At 43.2% G+C, this 24,221-nt stretch overlaps 1 protein-coding gene across 2 annotated transcripts; it reads left to right on the forward strand.

Moving 5' to 3' along the window:
- The first annotated feature begins 61 nt into the window (after positions 1-61).
- On the forward strand, positions 62-14,836 carry LOC118360597 (la-related protein 4-like). 2 transcript variants are annotated; one of them, XM_035739829.2, is made up of 16 exons: positions 62-616; positions 3,085-3,187; positions 3,667-3,834; positions 4,066-4,153; positions 4,422-4,558; positions 4,868-4,971; positions 5,954-6,064; positions 6,177-6,230; positions 6,406-6,624; positions 6,957-7,060; positions 12,237-12,461; positions 12,929-12,980; positions 13,209-13,367; positions 13,529-13,671; positions 13,928-14,162; positions 14,335-14,836. In XM_035739829.2, the coding sequence occupies exons 1-16, from the start codon at positions 500-502 to the stop codon at positions 14,761-14,763; spliced, it is 2,448 nt and encodes an 815-aa protein (XP_035595722.1). In that variant the 5' UTR covers positions 62-499; the 3' UTR covers positions 14,764-14,836. The 2 variants fall into 2 exon arrangements, with proteins under 2 accessions (XP_035595722.1, XP_035595723.1); XM_035739830.2 differs by lacking the exon at positions 62-616 and adding an exon at positions 1,957-2,277.
- The last annotated feature ends 9,385 nt before the right edge of the window (positions 14,837-24,221 follow it).

Consider the following 24,221-nt stretch of genomic DNA (forward strand, 5'->3'; position numbering starts at 1 on the left):
GTTTGTCAACCGGAAACAGAAAATACGAACGTTCCTAAGGTCATTTGCAGCTCGCAGTGTGAGTCGGGACGGTGGCGCCCTTTACCAATGTCTGCCTGCTCTTAGGAAAGGTGCGTGTCCGCTTCGGTCGTCCGGCTAGGAATGCGCCTTTCGGCTTTGACGCTTGTTAAATTTTGGGGGGAAGAAACATTAGTGACAAAGGTGGTTGGTAAAAGTAGATGCATGCTCTGGCATAGTTTTCGTCTGTAGTATATTGTCGTGCGAAGTTGATTCACCAACGTTGATTAATATCTAGCTGACTAGCTAGCTAAGTAGGATAGCTTACTTGCTAGCCCTGGCTGTTTAGCTAGCTATCTTTTGGTGTTGGCTAAACAAGTCTAGCAGGAGATAACCCGATTGATTGTAGACAGCAACCTGTACTTTGAGAGGCGAGGGGGTGGAACACGGGCCGGGGGGTTGGGAGGAAAACGACGGGGGAGACGTGAGCCAAGAGCGGCCGATGAGTTCGGACCAGGGCGGAGAGCCGCGGCTGCTGCAGGAGGAGGCTGATCCGGGGCCGAGGACTTGTGGGGAGCAGGAGACACCACTTGGGATCGGGGGAGGATCAGGCGGCATGGTGAGTTGCGGCCTCTACGCCTACTAGCTAGCTAAGCTAACGTTAGCTAGTCTACACACACCATCCCCCTGCCATTGCCATCTCGTCCCACCAACTTGATTTGTCGCCTGCCGTCATTGCCCTTCTCTAAATAGGGTCATGCTCCAGTCATAGGCTGAGGCCAAGAATATTACCTAATGGTATTACCATATTTTCTGCAAGCTACCAATCTGATTCACATCGAGAAATTGACTGAGATGATTTATGGCTAACGTTACCATATGTTTTGCTGAATGATTGATTCGCTGTCGCTGGATACACCATGTAACGACTGACTAGCTAAAAGCATGAATATATTGTTTGACGCGTTCTTGACTGTCATTTAAAATTAGAGTAATGTGTAGTCCCCCAATAACTTAATTTGCCAGCTCAGCTAAATAGCCAAACTAACGTTTTTCTGCCAGTTTAGTCAGCTAACGTTAGCTACTTTGGCAGCGATTGAATTTGCTAGCTTTAACAGCCAAGCTAGGAAATGTAGCAATTTGCTGAGTAATCATTATGCAGTGACAAATGTCAATATTTATTATACTATCGATTGGAGATGGCAGGCACGGATATCGCCCAACTAGCTGTGCAACCTCACCAGTAAGCACATTTACCGAATTAAAACTAGCATAATCTCGCCAGACTCTAACTAGCTAACTAACATGCATTGCAAATACCCGGCCTATGCAGCACAGCAAATATCAGCCGACTTTAAAAACTGGGGCTAACGAGATACAACCAGCAGTAAACTAGCTATCTAGCGAACACTGCACATATGTCGAGATTAATCCGAGTTGTTTCGCTAGACCGAGACTGCTTTCACTGAATTCATGTGTACAATGTAATGTTTGTTCCATATCACAATAATTTTGAAAACACTCAATCATGAACAGGATATATTGAGATGTGACAGCTGCTCTTGCTAGGAGTAGACTACGAGAAGGGTAGATCAATTGTGTAGCAGGTGGTCACTAGGAACGACCCCCAGTGGAAGGGTGCCTTCAGTATTATTTATTTACACGTGCCACTACCTACCTACAGTGAAACAAGAGCAAATTAAATTTGACACCCCTGGCTACGGCCTATTGTCTCACACCTACTCAACATAATTGACAGCTCAACAAGAGATTTCTACGCCTGGTTGGGATTAGTGCCGAGATTTTGTAAAAATCACCCCAATCCTTTATTAAAAGTATCGCCTGGGGATCCGCACATGCTCTCGGGAAGATAACTCATTTTCGGATGTTCTATTGATTCCGGAACACTGGGAGGAGGGGGGAAGTGGCACGTGCCTCAAGATATCATTAGAGATGTTGAAGTGCTCACCAGCAGGGGTAGCAGGAGCAACACTCCTTTTTATTTTTCTCGGGGTTTGAGATTGACATGGCTGTCTACCAACAGCCGTTCTGGATTTGGGTTGGCGGTAAAGCGTGCGGAAGAGAGCGCGCTCTCTGCAGAGACATGTGGGTCCCACTGCCAAGGATGTAGGTGGAGAAGAGCGAGAACCGCACGTTGAACTTTAAACTACAAAAGTAAAGCATCTCAAGTTCTGCTTTTCTCTGTTGCTCGCATTATATTATATGCGTCTTACATATTACTTATAAAGGAAGTCTAATAAAATGATTTTATTTCTTGAGGTAAGCATCTTTTATTGTTTTAAATGTAGGCCGGACAACATACTCGCGAGTCGCCAGTGACTAGTGATAGTGTTTTTGTGATCATATTTATCAATCAGTGGTTGGAATGAAAAACATTTATGTGAATTGACCACGAATTAAATTGGTTTCCAATGGCTTATGTTGTTGTTTATGCGTCTTTCGGGTTCGGGGTTTGTGTTGTGCCAATGCTTACATAACGGAAACAAATGTAACACTTTCTTTTAGGCGTTTGATACATACCACATTCGGTTGACATTTGTATTATTGATGTACTGTACTGTATTTCAGTAAATGTTGAGACTGTAATCCTGAATAAATGTGATTAGTTTCATGATGGTTATTTTATTTGACCTTTTATTTAACTTGGCAAGTCGGTTAAGAAAAAATCTTATTTTCAATGACGCATAGGAACATAACGGCCTTGTTCAGGGGCTGAACGACAGATTTGTACCATGTCAGCTCGGGGATTCGATCTGGCAAGCTTTTGGTTACAAGTCCAATGCTCTAACCACTAGGCTACCTGCCTGCTACATTATATTATTATGCTAAATAATTGCATAGTACAATTGTTAAACTAATTTGCAGCATGCACAATTTCAATGATTTTCTAAATAACTTGGTTAACTGAGTCAATCTAGAACATAAATTCAACCGGATTTGGGTTTGTTTTGTTTTCAGTATGTACATCTTGTTAATCTATTTAATGTTGTCTTGGATTGGAACGGCTTTATATATGCATTTTTCAATCCATACGTTCCATTGTATTTCCTGGGCCCCTGTTCCAAGGTCACCTCCAAGGGCGCAGGTCTGAACCCCAATGCCAAGGTGTGGCAGGCCCCTGCTGATGGCCCCGACGGAGCACAGTGGCCCCCGGCTGACATCACTGAAGGTGAGAAGTAACATATAATACTATATACCGTTTAATAACATATAATATTACTGTATATACCATTTAGCAGACTTTTAGCCAAAGCAACTTATTGTTGCGTGTAAAGTACATATAAAATAAAAACTATATATTTTGCTCCAGTAGGAATTAAACCCACAACCCTGTCGTTGCTGGCACCCTACCTAAGAATCATAATCATATTTGGTTTATATAATACTTTTCCAAATGTTCAAATTGCTTTTACATTGTAAGGGAATTTCATCTTATCCACCAAATCAATTCAATAAACTTTATTAGTCCACGATTAGTTATTATTGCTGACAGCAGGAAGCACCTACCAATACATATACTGTACCATACATGATATCAATGCCACACGTACTGATATCTATAGGCCTGTTTTTATTGAGAACATCATCTCATAACTAATAAATCTAATAATAATGGTGCCCCTGTCGCTCCCACTCTCTCCCATCCAGGTTATTCCGAGTCTGTGCCCTCCACCGGTTGTAAACCGTACAGGGTAGGCTTCACCACCCTGGAGGACAGCAGCTCCTCCGCAGCAGCCACAGCTGAGATCACTGTGAACGGCATGGATCCTCCAGACCTGGCCATCACCCCTGCTGAGACTACAACTGGGACCTTGGGTTAGTTATAAAGCATGGTGGACTAAACTACAGTACCCATAATCCACCATAAGATTAAGGCTGTTAGTCTAATTATATCATAGCCACAAGGCTGTATGTTTCTCACTGACAAATTACAACACTGTTACAAATGCATTATCCGGGCAGACCTCTTACAGATGTCTTTTCGGGCCTCATGTAATTCATTATCTGACGTTATTGCATACTCACTGAACACATGTTGGTTTGAAGGGGAGACCAAGCTGACAGAGGAACAGCCCTTCTCGTCAGAGAACCTGACAGAGTCCCTCAAGAAAGAGCTGGAGTTCTACTTCTCTCGGTGAGGACACATGTTTTAGGTTAGGTGTTCTACCTCTAGGTGAGCGTAATTGTTCCTATGTTTGAAATGGGAGATTCTACCTGAACTTGTCCAATAACTGCTTGTATTTTTTTTGTTGAAAAACATTTTACTACATTATGCCCTGCTGAATGACCCAGAGTCTTGTGGTTTTTGGATAAGTGATTTTAATGAGTGTATTCCTTTGAATACGTGTGCATGGTTGATAGCATTCATCTTTTACGATTTGACCTTTGTCCCTCGTTTGTAGGGAGAACCTGTCCAAGGACCTATACCTGATGTCCCAGATGGACAGTGACCAGTTTGTCCCCATATGGACCATCGCCAGCATGGAGAGCATCAAGGCCCTCACTACTGACATGGAGCTCATCCTGGACGTGCTCCGATGTAAGGGGACTAAACCTTTCTTTTATTTGTGTTTTTTCCTATGTTTTTTGGAACCATGTAACTTGGTCCCAAATCTGTTTTTTGTCTTTTCTTGCCAACTCCTATGGTAATACCGCGACCATAGGAGTTGGCAAGACTGCACAAACAGTTTTGTGGCCACGTGGGCTTGTGATCAAATGGTAGGGATTTTTTAAACGCACCTAGGGCAATGCGTTTATGCCCCGCCCCACACTACAATGCTAGTTACTGTATGCGGATCGATAATGGTGTCATTTGTGTCCCTGAGCCTGACATGCTTGTGGTTCTCAGCCTCTCCAATGGTTCAGGTGGATGAGCAAGGAGAGAAGGTGCGTCCTGATCACAAACGCTGCATCATCATACTGAGGGAGGTTCCTGAGACGACACCTGTAGAGGTAAGACAACCATGTCTGTCATGTTCTAATCAATATACAACCATGTCTGTCATGTTATAATCAATATACAACCATGTCTGTCATGTTATAATCAATATACAACCATGTCTGTCATGTTCTAATCAATATACAACCATGTCTGTCATCTTATAATCAATATACAACCATGTCTGTCATGTTATAATCAATATACAACCATGTCTGTCATGTTCTAATCAATATACAACCATGTCTGTCATGTTCTAATCAATATACAACCATGTCTGTCATGTTATAATCAATATACAACCATGTCTGTCATGTTATAATCAATATACAACCATGTCTGTCATGTTATAATCAATATACAACCATGTCTGTCATGTTATAATCAATATACAACCATGTCTGTCATGTTATAATCAATATACAACCATGTCTGTCATGTTATAATCAATATACAACCATGTCTGTCATGTTATAATCAATAGACAACCATGTCTGTCATGTTCTAATCAATAGACAACCATGTCTGTCATGTTCTAATCAATAGACAACCATGTCTGTCATGTTCTAATCAATAGACAACCATGTCTGTCATGTTATAATCAATAGACAACCATGTCTGTCATGTTATAATCAATAGACAACCATGTCTGTCATGTTATAATCAATATACAACCATGTCTGTCATCTTATAATCAATATACAACCATGTCTGTCATGTTATAATCAATATACAACCATGTCTGTCATGTTATAATCAATATACAACCATGTCTGTCATGTTATAATCAATATACAACCATGTCTGTCATGTTATAATCAATATACAACCATGTCTGTCATGTTATAATCAATATACAACCATGTTACAGGCATTGTCTTATTGATAAGGGTGAATTGGTGTGAGTACGCCTCAGTCAGTCACAACGCTGGCACATTTGCTGTATTTAATCTTATTTTCTGTATTTAATCACATTTTTCTTCTTTGTTCCCTAAGGAAGTGGAGGCTCTCTTTAAAAGTGATGACTGTCCGAAAGTCATTAGTGTGGAGTTTGCGCACAATAACAACTGGTACATCACATTCCAATCTGACACTGATGCTCAACAGGTAAGCTTGATCTGATTGGTTTATAAAGCAGTGTTAAGGCTTCTGATTGGTGTAATGGGCATTAAGCTGTTATCAGAATTACTTCCTGTCTGAGTCTTTCTGTCCTTTTCAGGCACACAGATATCTAAGAGAAGAGGTGAAAACATTTCAGGGAAAACCTATCATGGTGAGTTGCATTATAACACTATCAATCACTTGTGAATTAAGTCTGCAATTTCCCCCAACTAGCACGTCCCTTTATTGATCTCTCCTCCCTTCCCAATTATGTTGTGTAGCCAAAGACACATTTCACAAGTATAAAAATAAAAAAAAATAAAAAACGTTACACTCCTTCCTTCCAGGCGAGGATAAAAGCCATCAACACATTCTTTGCTAAGAATGGCTACCGTAGCATGGACAGCAGCCTGTACACAGCCCAGCAGTCTGCCCCGACCCAGACCCAGTACAACCCTAACCTGTACATGCAACACGTGTACAGCCCTCAGCAGCAGTACCCTCTCTACGGCATTGTACCACAGACCTGGACAACCTCTCCTACACCCTACTTCGAGACTCCGCTGGTGAGCATCGTAAACTTTATAAATAATATTGATAATATTTGGTGAGATGCAGAACACTATAAACTAATCCTAGTAAATTGTGTTAACTGTAATTTCATTCATTTATATAGATTAGTCTTGGTAACTTCTCTTGTACATGAGATGACATTTACAATTAAAAAAATATTTGAAGTTATTGCTTATTCATTATTAATCTGTATAAAGGGGATTGCTGTACACTGCGGCTGACCCTGTGCTTCCAACCCATCTGTGTGTGTTAGGCTGATCAGACAAAAGGGATAAATTCTGTTGTCTAAGAAATAAATGAAATGATTATTTCCCCATCTCTTCAGGCACCATTTCCCAACAGTGGCTTTGTGAATGGATTCAGTTCTCCTGGACACTACAAGACTGGCAACAACTCCCTCCACATAACTCGCCCCTTCAACAGAAACCGGTACGTTGAAAGTTGGTCTAGTATTCTCTGAAGTGAATTGAGTTTCTTTCTGTGGGTGAATCTGCTTCGTATCCATGATTTCCAGTTTGTGAGTGGGGTAAATGGTTAAACCATAGGAACATTGGTGACTATTTTGTTTGTAATTCTCTGTAGAGCAAGGCTTCAGCCACACAGAAATTGTAGATTGAGGATGTTTTTTTTTATTTTGTTTTTTTAAATTCAAGATTATCTATCAAAAGCACACAGTGTCTGCTGTTAACTTTATGCTGCTCATCCAAAAAGGGTTGACTTGGGTTGAACTTTTGACTGACAGTTGACGAATGCATATATAAATGAATTAATGTTCATGAGTCTGTGGCCGTAAGATATACAGTGCCTTCGGAAAGTGTTCAGACCCCTTGACTTTCTCCACATTTTGTTACGTTACAACCTTATTCTCAACTTTATTAAATGAACAAAATTCCACATCAATCTACACACAATTTGATTTTATTTCACCTTTATTTAACCAGGTAGGCAAGTTGAGAACAAGTTCTCATTTACCACTGCGACCTGGTCAAGATAAAGCAAAACAGTTCGACACGTACAACAACACAGAGTTACACATGGAGTAAAACAAACATACAATACCCCATAATGACAAAGTGAAAACAGGTTTGTAGAACCTTTTGCAAAATTATTAAACATAAAAAAACAGGGCCTCCCAAGTGGTGCAACGTTCTAAGGCACTGTGTCACAGTGGTAGCTGTGTCCCTACAGATCCTGGTTTGATTCCGGTGTCGCAGCCGGGCGCGACCTGGAGACCCATGAGGCGGTGCACAATTGTCCCATTGCGCTCTAGCGACCAGCTGTATGGTGTTTTATTCTGGCAAGTTGGTGCGGCTGGCTTCCGTGGTTGTGTTTCAGAGGACACACGGCTCTCGACCTTTGCCTCTCCCGAGTCCCATCGCTCGAACTCCCGTACGGACAAGACTGTAACTACCAATTGGATACCATTGGGGAGATAAAGAGCAAAAACTGTAAAACAGATAACATATTTGCATAAGTATTCAGACTCTTTGCGATAAGACTCAAAACTGAGCTCAGTTGCATCATGTTTCCATTGATCATCCTTGATGTTTCTACAACTTGGAGTCCACCGGTGGTAAATTCAATTGATTGGACATGATTTGGAAAGGCACACACCTGTCTATATACTGTAAGGTCCCACAGTTGACCGTGCTTGTCAAAGCAAACACAAAGGCATGAGGTCGAAGGAAAGGTCCGTAGAGCTCAGAGACAGGATTGTGTCGATGCACAGATCTGGGGAAGGGTACCAAAACATTTATGCGGCATTAAGTTTCCCAAGAATACCGTGGCCTCAGTCATTCTTAAATGGAAGAAGTTTGGAACCACCAAGACTCTTCCTAGAGCTGGCTGCCCGGCCAAACTGAGCAATCGGGGGAGAGGGGCCTTGTTCAGGGAAGTGACCAAGAACATGGTCACTCTGACAGAGTTCTTAAAGACTCTCAAATCATGAGAAACATAATTCTCTGGTTTGATGAAACCAATATTGAACTCTTTGGCCTGAATGCCAAGCGTCCTATCCGGAGGAAACCTGGCACCACCACTGCAGTGAAGCTTGGTGGCAGAATCGAGCTGTGGGGATGTTTTTCAGCGGCAGGTACTGGGAGACTAGTCGGATTCGAGGGAAAGCTGAACAGCGCTGTCCTTGATGAAAACCTGTCCAGAACACTCAGACTGGGGCGAAGGTTCACCTTCCAACAGGACAACGACCCAAAGCACACAGCCAAGACAATGCAAAAGTGAGTGGCTTCGAGACGAGTCTCTGAAATTTCCTTGAGTCGCCCAGCCAGAGCCTGGACTTGAACCCTATCGAATATCTCTGGAGAGACCTGAAAATGGCTGTGCAGCAACACTCCCCATCCAACCTGACAGAGCCTGAGAGGATCTGCAGAGAAGAATGGGAGAAACTCTCCAAATGTGCCATGCTTGTAGTGTCATACCCAAGAAGAATCGTGGCTGTAATCGCTGCCCAAGGTGCTAAAACAAAGTACTGAGTAAAGGGTCTGAATACTTATGTAAATGTGATATTTTATTTAAAATAACCATTTCTAAACCTCTTTTTGCTTTGCCATTATGGGGTATTGTGTGTGTGTGTATATTGATGGGGAGTGATTTAATACATTTTAGAATAAGCCTGTAACTTAATGTGGACTAAATCAAGGGGTCTGAATGCTGTGTATATGACATTTAGGCTTCCATAAAACCAAAGAGGATGCATTTCAATATGAGTAGTTTATGGGTATTACTGACTGAACCGCTCCCTGTTCTCTTACGGTCTGTCCCCACAGTGTCCCCCTCTATTCAAGAAAGAAAGTAGTAAATACCTTCAGGTACAGCCATTATACTGTCTAGAATCAGCTTCATCGCTTTGTCAGTTCATAACAGTTCAGTTTTAACCCATCTCTTACCATACCAGCCGACAACCTAATGGCAAAATCTAGAACTGGGCCCAAGCCTTGGCTCCAAGAGCAAGATTTGTCCATTCATAACATCTTATAGCAGTTTATAACAGTACAGCTCATTAACTTTACCATAATCAATGTTAAGATACAGTATGTTCTTGCATAATGAAAAGCTAGAAATTGTTAACTCATTTGACCTAACTTATGTTTAGACGCTGTTTATATGAGCGACTCTAAATGGGCCAGATCATAGTTAGGCTAAGGGACCTAGCAAGCCCTCCATTTAGTCAACTGTTCTCTCATCATCCTGACCATCCATCTGGTTTCTTTTCATCATTTATCTCTTAAGTTTAATTTAGATGTTTCATTATTACAGCTGTACTTTGGTAATGTAGTCATGTTAGCCTAACTATGTCCTTTACTAAGAAGTGAGTGAGATCCTATGACATCTGATTCATATGATGACTGTATAAATAAGACCACTTGCTGCTGTAGCCAGGGCAATGGAGATTTGGTCAGTCCAAAATATTTGGCTGGTACTTTTTAATTTGTCAACTGCCATTTCAACCTGAATTAAAAAGTAATCTCATTTGAGCTGGAGAACTGGTACGGGAAACCACTTGTTAATATTGTATGGTGGTTTACATTGAGAAATGCATCCACTGCTTTTTAACAAATAAACTCAGCAAAAAAAAAGAAACATCCGCTCACTGTGAACTGCATTTATTTTCAGCAAACTTAACACGTGTAAATATTTGTATAAACATAAGATTCAACAACTGAGACACAAACTGAGCAAGTTCCACAGACATGTGACTAACAGAAATGGAATAATGTGTCCCTGAACAAAGGGGGGGTCAAAAGTAACAGTCAGTATCTGGTGTGGCCACCAGCTGCATTAAGTACTGCAGTGCATCTTATCCTCATGGACTACACCAGATTTGCCAGTTCTTGCTGTGAGATGTTACCCCACTCTTCCACCAAGGCACCTGCAAGTTCCTGGACATTTCTGGGGAGAATGGCCCTAGCCCTCGCCCTCCAATCCAACAGGTCCAAGACGTGCTCAATGGGATTGAGATCCGGGCTCTTTGCTGGCCATGGCAGAACACTGACATTCCCGTCTTGCAGGAAATCACACACAGAACAAGCAGTATGGTTGGTGGCATTGTCACGCTGGAGGGTCATGTCAGGATGAGCCTACAGGAAGGGTACCAAATGAGGGAGGAGGATGTCTTCCCTGTAACGCACAACGTTGAGATTGCCTGCAATGACAACAAGCTCAGTCCGATGATGCTGTGACACACCGCCCCAGACCATGACGACCCTCCACCTCCAAATCAATCCCTCTCCAGAGTACATGCCTTGGTGTAACGCTCATTCATTCGATGATAAACGCGAATCCGGCCATCACCCGTGGTGAAACAAAACCGCGACTCGTCAGTGAAGAGCACATTTTGCCAGTCCTGTCTGGTCCAGCGACAGTGGGTTTGTGCCCATAGGTGACGTTGTTGCTGGTGATGTCTGGTGAGGACCTGCCTTACAACAGGCCTTCAAGGCCTCAGTCCAGCCTCTCTCAGCCTATTGCGGACAGTCTGAGCACTGATGGAGTGATTGTGCATTCCTGGTGTAACTCGGGCAGTTGTTGTTGCCATCCTGTACCTGTCCCGCAGGTGTGATGTTCGGATGTACCGATCCTGTGCAGATGTTGCTACACGTGGTCTGCCACTGCGAGGACGATCAGCTGGTCGTCCTGTCTCCCTGTAGCGCTGTCTTAGGCTTTTCACAGGACGGACATTGTAATTTATTGCCGTGGCCACGTCTGCAGTCCTCATGCCCCCTTGCAGCATGCCTAAGACACGTTCACGCAGATAAGCAGGGACCCTGGGTATCTTTGTGTTTTTCGGAGTCAGTAGAAAGGCCTCTTTAGTGTCCTAAGTTTTCATAACTGTGACCTTAATTGCCTACCGTCTGTAAGCTGTTAGTGTCTTAACGACCGTTCCATAGGTGCATGTTTATTAATTGTTTATGGTTCATTGAACAAGCATGGGAAAGTGTTTTAAACCCTTTACAATGAAGATCTGTGAAGTTACTTGGATTTTTTTTACAAATTATCTTTGATAGACAGGGTCCCAAAAATGGGACGTTTCAATGAAAGTGTCACGTTCTATTGTACTCTTATGCAAACACTGGTTGGACCTTAAGACGAAAACATTGAAGTTCATAGAGGAAGTGCATGCTGTAGAGATTAGGTCTGGTGCGCTCCTCTCATTGAATTTATTTATATATATCTATATCTGTCCTGATGAGCGCTTAAGTTTGAGATCTGAAGGTCTTCAGGTATGGATTGGAAAAAACAAACCAATGGAAGGAAGTGGAAAAGAGGAAGTATTGTAATCTCTTACCAAGTTCATCTTTTTGTGGTTTTCTTTGCTTGCCTCTGTATTTGTCATCAGGAGTTGGCCAACATACTGCATGCTATTATTTTATTGCCCACCACATATTCCCGTCCCAGTTGTGCCAAGATTAGCCCCTAACTCTGGGTCGTATTCATTAGGGCACACCGTAGCAAAACGTTTTGCAACAGAATTACATTTTTCTTTTTGGTTTAGTACTGGAAGTCCCTCCCTGTTTGTCAGTTTTCTGTTTGGGGCCTATTGAATACGACCCAGATGTGTCGGATCTGTTATCACATCTCCTTCGTCCTCCAGGAACCATGTGAAACCCCAGGTGGGGAGACTAGGTGAAGTGACCCCTACATCTGTGGCCCCTGTCCCCCTGGAGAGCTTGACTGGCCTGAGGAGCCCTCAGCCCCCCACCACCAACCCTGGCCCTGGGCCCCTCCAGACCCCTCCGGACCCAACCTCACCCTTCCCCCACCTCTCCTCCACCTCCTCGGACCCCAATGATGACGGAAGCATGTCTGTACGAGGAAGGTGAGCCTGACACTATTATTAACCTTGGTGTTTTAACTGGTAAAAATTCTCTGGACCTGATGTTTAGATGTAACACGCAGTGAGATAGTGTTCCCCCTATTGGAACAATGAAGTTGGGTTTTTGAAGTGGTGAATTCCTCTGAGTCATCTCAGACCTAGTGATGACAACTTGATGCACAGGAGGGAAATCAGGCTGTGGAGTGAATGGTTTTGGGATTCTTTCTCCTCTACCTCTGCTCCCCCTCTCTACCTCTGCTCCCCCTCTCTACCTCTGCTCCTCCTCTCTACCTCTGCTCCTCCTCTCCCCGAAGCTATTATCTTCTACACCTGTCCCGATGACGGCTAAGATTATGAGATCTGAAGGTCTGAGATGGAGAATGTAAAACCAATCAGTTTACAGAGAACCAAGTGTACAAATTTCAGCACCATCTCTAAAAGATAAGCATCTCTTCTGTCCTCCATTACAGAAGGACGACATACAGAGGTACGCGAAGGAGGAGAGAGGATGAGCGGATCACGGTAACGTTACAAAATTAACTACAGTAACTATGTAGAGTTGGCTTTTGCATAACGTATTTAATTAGGACCAACCCGGTTATCTACTTCCTGGTGCATGTCTGTTGTTTTTAAGCTTATGGTTTAATGTCTGTTACATTGTGTGGATGTACATTGAGTTTTATGGTGCAAAATGAGTTTCCTCATTGAGGACATTAACATGTTCATAATGTTCTCTCTTGGTCCTTCCAGAGACCCGTCCCTCTGGCTGAGGTAAAGGTGGCGCCCCCTAAGTTTGACCTGGCTACTACTAGTTTCCCCCCGCTGCCGGGCTGTGTGGCCAGTACCCAGGGAGAGCCCCTACTGGAGAACAGGATGTCTGATGTGGTGCGAGGACTGAACAGGGACAAGGTAAACACTGGATCCCTGTGGTTGTTCATACCTTAATACTGAGATGGATACAATTAACTTAGACTGTTGTATAACTCACACTTTGACACATCAATGGAAAATGGGAATTACACATGCAGATCAAGTCATATGCTCACTTCAGTGTGCCCTCCTCTCTGTAGACAACGGAACTAGCCAACAAGGAAGTGAGTGCCGGCTCAGCCCCAGGACATGAGGAGGCAGTGTCTGTCTCTAGTCTTGTTCAGCCTACAGCCAAACTTGCTGTACACCCTCAAGTACCCCCCGCCCCTGTCCCAGCCCCCAGGTATGGAAACAGGCTGAAGTCTGCTCATTTTTGGGGGGTGGGGTCAGTTGTTCCGTCATTCCACGTACTCTTTGTTTAGAGACTAAATGAATACCTACGAGTGGAAAGTATTCTACTTCTTAGGCCTATCAGCTGGTCATTCTGCTCCTCAGCATTTTCATGTAAAGGTTGAATTGACTAGAATCATATGTGGAGGTCAAACAGGGAGGTACAGGTCTGCCTCAGTCCTAATGGTGTTTTTAATTTTCTTCTGTAGCGTACCACATCAGGAGAAGAAGTGGGATCGAGTGGCAGAGCCCTCAGCCCCAAAAGTCACCCCACATAGACGTGCTATCTCTGGGGCCAACCCAACCGGACCCCCCTCCACACAGCCAGCTGTGTCTGGCCCCAAGCCCCAACCCAGAACAGTGTCCTCTACACCAGTTACACCGAGCAGCACCCTGGCCTCCACCACCACCACCACCACCACTACTACTACCAATGTACCACTTGTAAGACACCATGGATAATACTGGACCTCTACTCTAGCCATTTACACATGATTTGGATCTGTGTTACATAACGATTGCTTCTTTGTCTTATGAAATGTAATTCATTTCCCTTCTCTGACCTTAGCCCAAATATCTACATCTAACTCTTTAAAAAAAAATCTCTCTCCTTCAGGAGCCCCGCAAGCTCAGCTATGCCGAGGTGTGCCAGCGAGCCCCCCCTCCAGGCCCCCCAGCCTCGGCCTCATCCACACCAGCCCAGCCGCTGCGTGAGCAGCGTGTCAACAAAGCAGAGGAGCCAGGATCCAGCTCCACCACCAGCCCAGACGACCACACCAGGGGAGATCGGCAGGACAAGGCCCAGGAGAGGGATGGGGGCTGGGAGTGCAAGGAGAGCCGACCACGTGACCGTGACCATCGAGACCGTGACTCCCGGGATGGACGGTACTACCGCAACAATGGACCCCCCAGACAGGGGGGCTCTGGGGGCCTCAAGTTCCATGAACAGAGACGGGGTCCCCAACTGGCCCGACGCAGCTCCCCCCAAGGATGCCCCCGACACACTGGCAAAGAGCAGAACATCCCCCCGGTATCGCCAAACTAAAACTTCTGATATGACTGATGAAAACAAACAAACAAAAGTGTGACATATATGGATATATATATATATATATATATAAAGAAAATCAATGCATATTAAAGTAACAACCTTAGTGGTTAAACCCCCCCGCCTCCTGGAACATTGTCCCAGAGAAAGAAAGAAAAGCTTTGCTGTTGAAGTTAAAATGGAAGTCTGGTGACATCCAGGAGAAAGAACCAACATCTAAACGAGTATCAACTAACTTTCGGAGTGATTTGAAAAAGGAAAAAAATATATAATTTAGGCCTCGTAAACAAATCTATTATTAGCCGAATGTAAAATCTGTGATTTATTTGGAGTTAGTTTCCTTTGCCTCTCTGCTGGGGAGAGGTTGTACACTGGGCCCCGTATTAAGGCCCTCTACATTTTTTAGATTTTAAACAATAGATGTTGGTCTACAAGGAACATATGCACTAAAGAACTTAACATACATGCATATGTTGTGTACATAACAAAGATATCACTAACAACGACTATCTTTTTTTTGTTTTTTTTTGCTGTACGTTCGTCAAGGATGAATGACTGAAATAAGATGTGATTGATTGAGATCTGTTTTTTGCTTCGTTTTGTTGCTAAGCAAACAGATTGGAACAGTGCGACAGTTCAGTTCATTGGTTTTCATGGAACAAATGAACAGCTCATTGGGATTCAAGAATCAACTACCTAAAATTGGCCAGTTAGACATGATCCTCTTAACATTTTTCATGAATAAACATTATTAATGATATGAGCATTGTTAATGATTGGCTCACCTATGTTATCAGTAAAGAATTCAACCAAAATAATTGGTAATAATGAAGTTAAAGTTGTATGCCCCCCAGCTGTCTATGTGGCATATACAGGTAACTGCCAAAATAAAGGAAACCCCAACATAAAGTCTCTTAATAGGACATTGGGCACCACGATCTGCCAGAACAGCCTCAGTGCACCGTGGCATCATAGATTCTCCAAGTGTCTGGAACTGTATTGGATGTGACACCATTATTCCACAAGAAATTCCTAATTTGGTGTTTTGTTGATGGTGGTGGAAAACGCTGTCTCAGGCGCCACTCCAGAATCTACTATAAGTGTTTAATTTGTTTGAGATCTGGTGACAGCCATGGCATATGGTTTACATTGTCAGTGCTCTGTGGATGGGGGCATTGTCATCCTATATTGGCATAGCCATGGTAACCAAAATAATGGCCTGGCCAGTACTTATTTATTCAACCTTAAGTGTGATGGGATGTTAATTGCTTAATTAACTCAGGAACCACACCGGTGTTGATCTCATTTACTTAAGTGTTTCCCTTATTTTATCAGCTAACTGTATGTGACTCTGCTTTGTTGTTGCAAACTGGGGTCCACTTGGGGTAAGAGCATTCCTCAGCCTGTTTAGATCGCAGTTTCCTGTTAATTTTCACGTTATTTCATCTCTTATATTAATTTCCTGATATATTTGTATTTGGAAACCTAGGAAATTATATGTTGATGGGTGCCAGTCTGTTTCTGCCTTTACTTATGGAATTGTCATGTTTGGCTTGACATTGACAACAATGGGGTTGGTAAGAGCACAAATAGATCTGGGACCAGGCTGAAAGGTTGACACGGTCAACCCTGACTGCTTAGGTTGACAAGTGCGCCTGAATGGTTTTGGCAAAGATCTGTTTGGTTTCTCCCCACATCAATGCGGGATATTCAGGTTTAGCAACTCATTTTTGTGTATTGTAAAAAATAAATTTAAAAAATATTGTTTAGAAGTATCAGATTGAGGTAGGGGTAGTGCAGTGTTACCCCAAACTCAGTCCTGCCCCCCTGGGTGCACGTTTTAGTTTTTATCCAAATGCCACACGGCTGATTTCAAATAATCAAAACTTGATGAGTGTCATTTCAATTGGCTGTGGAGTGCTAGGGCAAAAACCAAGATGTGCTCCCGGGACTGGGTTTGGGAACCCTAGGCTAAAGAGTGCTGATAACAGAGATGCATTTAGCTATCCTATATAGTAGATTTGGCAGCCAAGTAAAGGGTTAAACAATCAGACCATTTTCATGTGCTATGTGCCAGCTGCCTATAGTTCTAGTTGACATGGTAGGGTAAGCTTTCTGTGTCCCAAATGGCATCCTAGTCCCTATATAGTGCCCTAACTTTTGACCAGGGCCCTCGTCGAAAGTATTGCACTATATAGGGACCAGGATGCAATTTGGGACGAACACGAGTTGAAAGGTCTGCTTAGTAATAATGTAGTCCTTCAGGGGGTAAACTCTTTGTCCCAGTTGAACTGAAGAGGTGTCGTATCCTATGCTGTATGGTATTATTATTAACCCTTTGCTAGAGCCGTGTGTGGACGAATGTATTGGTTCTAATGCTGAACATCCAGAGGAAGGGAGGCTGACTTTTGTCAAAGATGGGGATCTACCACCATATTGTTTATTTTTAGGGTGAGTTTGCAGTTCTAAAATTGGATAGAAACAGACAGAAATTTGACATGAGGATTTTCAGTTTGGACTGTACAACATTATTTTACTTAAATTGTATTTATTTTAATCCTACTGTTGGTTGGCTGGTTTCCCCAAGGTGTGTGTGTGTGTGTGTGTGTGTGTGTGTGTGTGTGTGTGTGTGAGAGAGCGAATTGGCAAAGAAGCACGCAGATGATGACATTGTATATTGTTTGAGATTTCAGCTGAGAGAAATACTTGATGCATTGACTTTGGGTTTCATAATGCGGTTTCTAATTGAGTTAATCACTCACTGAGGCTGTATTCATGAATGAGTTGTGAGCAGCTAGGGACGTAGTGTGGTGATGCACTAACTTGTTTTTAAAAATAATCTTACTGTTCAAGTAATGTGAAAGACTTTTAGAAGCATATGGTGATGATATTAATGTTGACAAGCTTGAGAATCTACAGGAATAGTTTTTTTTTCTCTTTTTTTCTTCTCCATAATGTTTTCAGTAGAATTCTTCTGTAAATTTGAGGTGGCAACAAGCAAATATAGCAACGGATTGATTTTAAGTGTTTGAGACACTAAATTCTAGAACTCTGTATGAAACGTCACCCAAAAAAATAAATTATTTTGATTTGGCCTTTTGAGTTCTGTTTTTTTATTTTTTTTGTGTGTGATTTATCAAAGTATGTTATGTTCCTAGTCCAGGCACTATACGTCTGGAATAACCAAGATTAGTCTCACGTCTGGATTATGGCAACTCTGTGCTGGCTGGGCTCCTAGCTCCCGTGCCATCATACCCCTGAAACTCAACCAGAATGCCACAGTGTGCCTGTTGTCAACCTTCCCAAGTCCCCCCGCTCCTTTGCATTCACCGCTGGCTCCCAGTAGAAGCATGCATCCAGTTTCAGACCCTGATGCTTGCCTACTGTGCAGCAAGGGTTACAGCCCCTTCAGTTTTATGGTCAAACCTACACCCCAACAAGAGCGCTCCATTTTGAGTCTCTGAATAAGAGTGCTAAATGTTAATCATATGTTGTGCACTCACACGATTACAACATTGACAATCTATTCTGACCATCTAAGCTTAAAAGAAAAGACTGACAGTTTGAGAACTGTCCTAGATCATACATATTGTTTTCATTTGTGAATTTCTCATTGATAACATGCGTAGGTGTATTTTGCATGTGAGGGGAACATGTCCCACCCAATATTCCAGATGGCTATTCTGCTATAAAACGTGACGGAGCAGTTTGTTTTCCTATTTGTCTTTAACTTTTGAGTGGTGGAGCTTTCAGGACGTTCACAAACCGCACAGGACCGGTTAGAAAGGAGCGTGACATTTGAAAGCAATGTAGATTTTCTATTCTACACACTTATTACCAGATCACACAACTTGATGCATTTCAGTCAATACAAACCATTAATCCTTCAGACTGAAGTTTGGGCTACCCAATTTGACATCTTTGTTATTTAAATCTTAAATCCCTAAACATGGGCACCCTCATAGATATTATCCTGACCAACTTGCCCTCCAAATACACCTCTGCTGTTTTCAATCAGGATCTCAGCGATCACTGCCTCATTGCCTGCATTCGCTATGGGTCCGCGGTCAAACGACCACCCCTCATCACTGTCAAACGCTCCCTAAAACACTTCTGCGAGCAGGCCTTTCTAATCGACCTGGCCCGGGTATCCTGGAAGGATATTGACCCCATCCCGTCAGTCGAGGATGCCTGGTTGTTCTTTCAAAGTAATTTCCTCACCATCTTAAATAAGCATACCCATTTTTTTTTAAATATATAGAACTAAGAACAGTTATAGCCCATGGTTCACTCCAGACCTGACTGCCCTTGACCAGCACAAAAACATCTTGTGGCGGACTGCACTAGCATCAAATTTTCCCCGCGATATGCAACTTTTCAGAGAAGTCAGGAACCAATACACACAGTCAGTCAGGAAAGCAAAGGCTAGCTTTTTCAAACAAATTTACGTTTTGGGAGACTAAAGTCCATGGAGAATAAGAGCACCTCCTCCCAGTTGCCCACTGCACTGAGGCCAGGTTACACTGTCACCACCGATTTAAATCCACCATAATTGAGAATTTCAAGAAGCTGTCTCTACGGCTGGCCATGCCTTCCTCCTGGCTACCCCAACCCTGGCCAACAACTCCGCAACCCCCGCAGCTACTTGCCCAAGCCTCCCCAGCTTCTCCTTCACCCAAATCCAGATAGCAGATGTTCTGAAAGAGCTGCAAAACCTGGACCTGTACACATCAGCTGGGCTAGACAATTTGGACCTTCTCTTTAATTATCCACTGCCATTGTTGCAACCCCTATTTACCAGTCTGTTCAACCTGTCTTTTGTATCGTCGGAGATCCCTAAAGATTGGGACGCTGCTGCGGTCATCCTCCTCTTCCAGGGGGTGACACTGTAGACCCAAACTGTTATAGACCTATATCCATCCTGCCCTACCTTTCTGAAGTCTTCGAAAGCCAAGTTAATAAACAGATCACTGACCGTTTCGAATCCCACCGTACCTTCTCCGCTGTGCAATCCGGTTTCCGAGCTGGTCACGGGTGCACCTCAGCCACACTCAAGGTACTAAACGATATCATAACCACCATTGATAAAAGATTGTACTGTGCAGCCGTCTTCATCGACCTGACCAAGGCATTCAACTCTGTCAATCACCATATTCTCATCAGCAGGCTCAACAGCCTTGGTTTCTCAAATGACTGCCTCGTCTGGTTCACCAACTAATTCTCAGACAGATTTCAGTGTGTCAAATCGGAGGGCCTGTTGTCCGGAGCTCTGGCATTCTCTATGGGGGTACCGCAGGGTTCAATTCTCGGCCAACTCCTTTCTCTATGTATCAACTATGTCGCTCTTGCTGCGGGTGATTCCCTGATCCACCTCTACGCTACATATTAGTCTCCAGACCCACTGGCTCCAGGTCATCCATAAGTCTATGCTAGGTAAAGCTCTGCCTTATCTCAGCTCACTGGTCACGATAACACCCACCCGTAGCATGCGCTCCAGCAGGTATATTTCACTGGTTTTTAAAATTGTAATTACTTCGCTACTATGGCCTATTTATTGCCTCACGCCATTTACACACACTATATAGACTTTATTTTTTTATATTGTGTTATTGACTACGCTTGTTTATTCCATGTGTAACTCTGTGTTGTTGTTTGTGTCACACTGCTTTGCTTTATCTTGGCCAGGTCACAGTTGTAAATGAGAACTTATTCTCAAACTAGCTTACCTGGTTAAATAAAGGTTCAATAAAATAAAGACAAAAAATTTAGGGCATTTAATGATGTCATGGCAGTAAGGTCAAATCCATGTTTAATCAAATAATTTCTACACTTGTTTCTGATAGCTTGATTGTCTGTTATTACTATTTTAAAACTAAGGGTAGTAGATCTAGAGAAAATATTTTTTTCATTTGAATAAAAAAATGGTTTTAGACTAGCAGTACCCAGAGGAAGGAGGCTATATCTCGCCGGGCCCTGGCACAAAAACGCTTTTTAGACTAGCAGTACCCAGAGGAAGGAGGCTATATCTCGCCGGTCCCTGGCACAAAAACGGTTTTAGACTAGCAGTACCCAGAGGAAAGAGGCTATATCTCGCCGGTCCCTGGCACAAAAACGGTTTTAGACTAGCAGTACCCAGAGGAAGGAGGCTATATCTCGCCGGTCCCTGGCACAAAAACGGTTTTAGACTAGCAGTACCCAGAGGAAGGAGGCTATATCTCGCCGGTCCCTGGCACAAAAACGTTGAAAGGTTTCCTTACCATAAAAGCAGTCTAAGCAGACAGGCCAGTTATGGACCTAAACTGAAACACTCATGAAAACATGAAGGTATTGTACAAGTATACAGTGCATTTGGAAAGTATTAACACATTTTGTTACGTTACACAGCCTTATTCTAAAATGTATTGAATATTTTTTCCCCCTCACCCATCTACACTCAATACCCCATGAAGACAAACTGAAAACATGTTTTTAGAAACTTTTGCAAATGTACAAAAAAAAACAAATACCTCATTACCTATATTGATTGCTAAGTGACTTGAAATTGAGTTCAGGTGCATCCTGTTTCCATTGATCATCCTTGAGATGTTTTTACAACTTGATTGGAGTCCACCTGTGGTAAATTTAATTGATTGGACATTATTTGGAAAGGCACACACCTGTCTATATACTGTAAGGTCCCACATTTGACAGTACATGTCAGAGCAAAAACCAAGCCATGAGGTGAAAGGAATTATCTGTAGAGCTCCGAGACAGGATTGTGTTGATGCACAGATCTGAGGAAGGATACCAAAAAAGTTCTGCAGCATTGAAGGTCCCCAATAACACATTGGACTCCATCATTCTAACAGAGCTCCAGAGTTTCTCTGGGGAGATGGGAGGAACCTTCCAGAAGGACAACCATCTCTGCAGCATTCTACCAATCAGGCCTGTATGGTAGAGTGGCCAGACGGACGTCACTCCTCAGTAAAAGGCACCTAACAGCCTGCTTGGAGTTTTCCTAAAGGACTCTCAAATCATGAAAAACAAGATTATCTGGTCTGATGAAACCAATTCAGGCCTGAATGCCAAGCGTCAAGTCTGGAGGAAACCTGGCACCATCCCTACGCTGAAGCATGGTGGTGGCAGCATCACGCTGTGGGGATGCTTTTCAGCGGCAGGGACTGGGAGACTAGTCAGGATTGAGGGAAAGATAAACAGAGCAAAGTACAGAGAGATCCTTGATGAAAACCTGCTCCAGAACACTCAGGACCTCAAACTAAATGTGTTTTACCTAATTTCTACCAGCATGTTAAATGTGCAACCAGAGGAAAAACTCTAGACCACCAGTACTCCACACACAGAGACGGGTGCAAAGCTCTCCCTCAACCTCAATTTGGTCAATCTAACCATCATTCTATCCTCCTGACTCCTGCTTACAAGCAAAAATTAAAGCAGGAAGCAGTATTTACTCGGGTCAATTAAAAAGTGGTCAGATGAAGCAGATGCTAAGCTACAGGAATGTTTTTCTAGCACAGACTAGAATGTGTTCCGGGATTCTTACGATGGCATTAAGGAGTACACCACATCAGTCACTGGCTTCATCAATAAGTGCATCGATGATGTCATCCCCACAGTGACTGTACTTACATATCCCAACCAGAGCCATGGATTATAGGCAACATCCACACTGAGCTAAAGGATAGAGCTACCGCTTTCAAGGAGCGGGACTCTAACCCAGAAGCTTATAAGAAATCCCACTATGCCCTCCGACGAACCATCAAACAGGCAAATGGTCAATACAGGACGAAGATCGAATCGTACTACACCGGCTCTGATGCACGTCAGATGTGGCAGGGCTTGCAAACTATTACAGACTACAAAGGGAACCACAGCCAAGAGCTGCCCAGTGACACAAGCCTACCACACAAGCAAAATTACTTCTATGCTCGCTTCGAGGCAAGTAACACTGAAACATGCATGAGATCATTAGCTCTTCCAGACGACTGTGTGATCACACTCTCCGCAGCCAATGTAATACCAACATGTTTCAAGCAGAACACCATAGTCTTTGTGCCCACGAACACTAAGGTAACCTGCCTAAATGACTACCGACCCGCAGCACCATGAAGTGCTTTGAAAGGCTGGTCATGGCTTATATCAACACCATTATCCCAGAAACCCTAGACCCACTCAAATTTGCATACCGCCCCAACAGATCCACAGATGATCCAATCTCTTGCACTCCACACTGGCCTTTCCCACCTTGACAAAGGGAACACCTACAGTTGAAGTCGGAAGTTTACATTCAACTTAGCCAAATACATTTAAACTCAGTTTTTCACAATTCCTGACATTTATCCTTGTAAAGATTCCCTGTCTTAGGTCAGTTAGGATCACCACTTTATTTTAAGAATGTGAAATGCTAGAAAAATAGTAGAAATAATTATTTCTTTCAGCTTTTATTTCTTTCATCACATTCCCAGTGGGTCAGAATTTTACATACACTCAATTAGTATATTTGGTAGCATTGCCTTTAAATTGTTTAACTTGGGTCAAACGTTTCGGGGAGTCTTCCACAAACTTCCTACAATAAGTTGTGTGAATTTTGGCCCATTCCTCCTGACAGAGCTGGTGTAACTGAGTCAGGTTTGTAGGCCTCCTTGCCTCGCACACACTTCTTCAGTTCTGCCCACAAATTGTCCATTCGATTGAGGTCAGGGCTTTGTGATGGCCACTCCAATACCTTGACTTTGTTGTCCTTAAGCCATTTTGCCACAACTTTGGAAGTATGCTTGGGGTCATTGTCCATTTGGAAGACCCATTTGTGACCAAGCTTTAAGTTCCTGACTGATGTCATGAGATGTTGCTTCAATATATCCACATAATTGTCCTCCTCATGATCCCATCTATTTTGTGAAGTGCACCAGTCCCTCCTGCAGTAAAGCACCCCCACAAGATGATGCTGCCACCCCCATGCTTCATGGTTGGGATGGTGTTTTTCTGCTTGCAAGCCTACCCTTTTTTCCTCCAAACATAACGATGGTCACTATGGCCAAACATTTATATTTTTGTTTCATTATACCAGAGGACATTTCTCCAAAAGTACGATCTTTGTCCCCATGTGCAGTTTGGAGCAGTTGCTTCTTACTTGCTGAGCGGCCTTTCAGGCTATGTCGATATAGGACTCGTTTTACTGTGGCCATAGATACTTTTGTACCTGTTATCTCCAGCATCTTCACAAGGTTCTTTGCTGTTGTTCTGGGATTGATTTGCACTTTTTGCACCAAAGTATGTTCATCTCTTGGAGACAGAACGCGTTTCCTTCCTGAGCGGTATGACGGCTGCGTGGTCCCATGGTGTTTATACTTGGGTGCTATTGTTTGTACAGGTGAATGTGGTACCTTCAGGCGTTTGGAAATTGCTCCCAATGATGAACCAGACCTGTGGATGTCTACAATTTTTTTCTGAGGTCTTGG

This window comes from Oncorhynchus keta, chromosome 28 (genome assembly GCF_023373465.1).
Source record: "Oncorhynchus keta strain PuntledgeMale-10-30-2019 chromosome 28, Oket_V2, whole genome shotgun sequence".
In the NCBI taxonomy this organism is placed as follows: Eukaryota; Metazoa; Chordata; class Actinopteri; order Salmoniformes; family Salmonidae; genus Oncorhynchus; species Oncorhynchus keta.

Bases quoted from the DNA above. Each gene is read 5' to 3' on its own strand.
- LOC118360597 (XM_035739829.2), top strand. From the start codon at position 500: ATGAGTTCGGACCAGGGCGGAGAGCCGCGGCTGCTGCAGGAGGAGGCT. The intron at 4,972-5,953 runs GTAAGACAACCA...TTGTTCCCTAAG, and splicing joins CTGAGACGACACCTGTAGAG to GAAGTGGAGGCTCTCTTTAA. The intron at 7,061-12,236 runs GTACGTTGAAAG...TTCGTCCTCCAG, and splicing joins CGCCCCTTCAACAGAAACCG to GAACCATGTGAAACCCCAGG.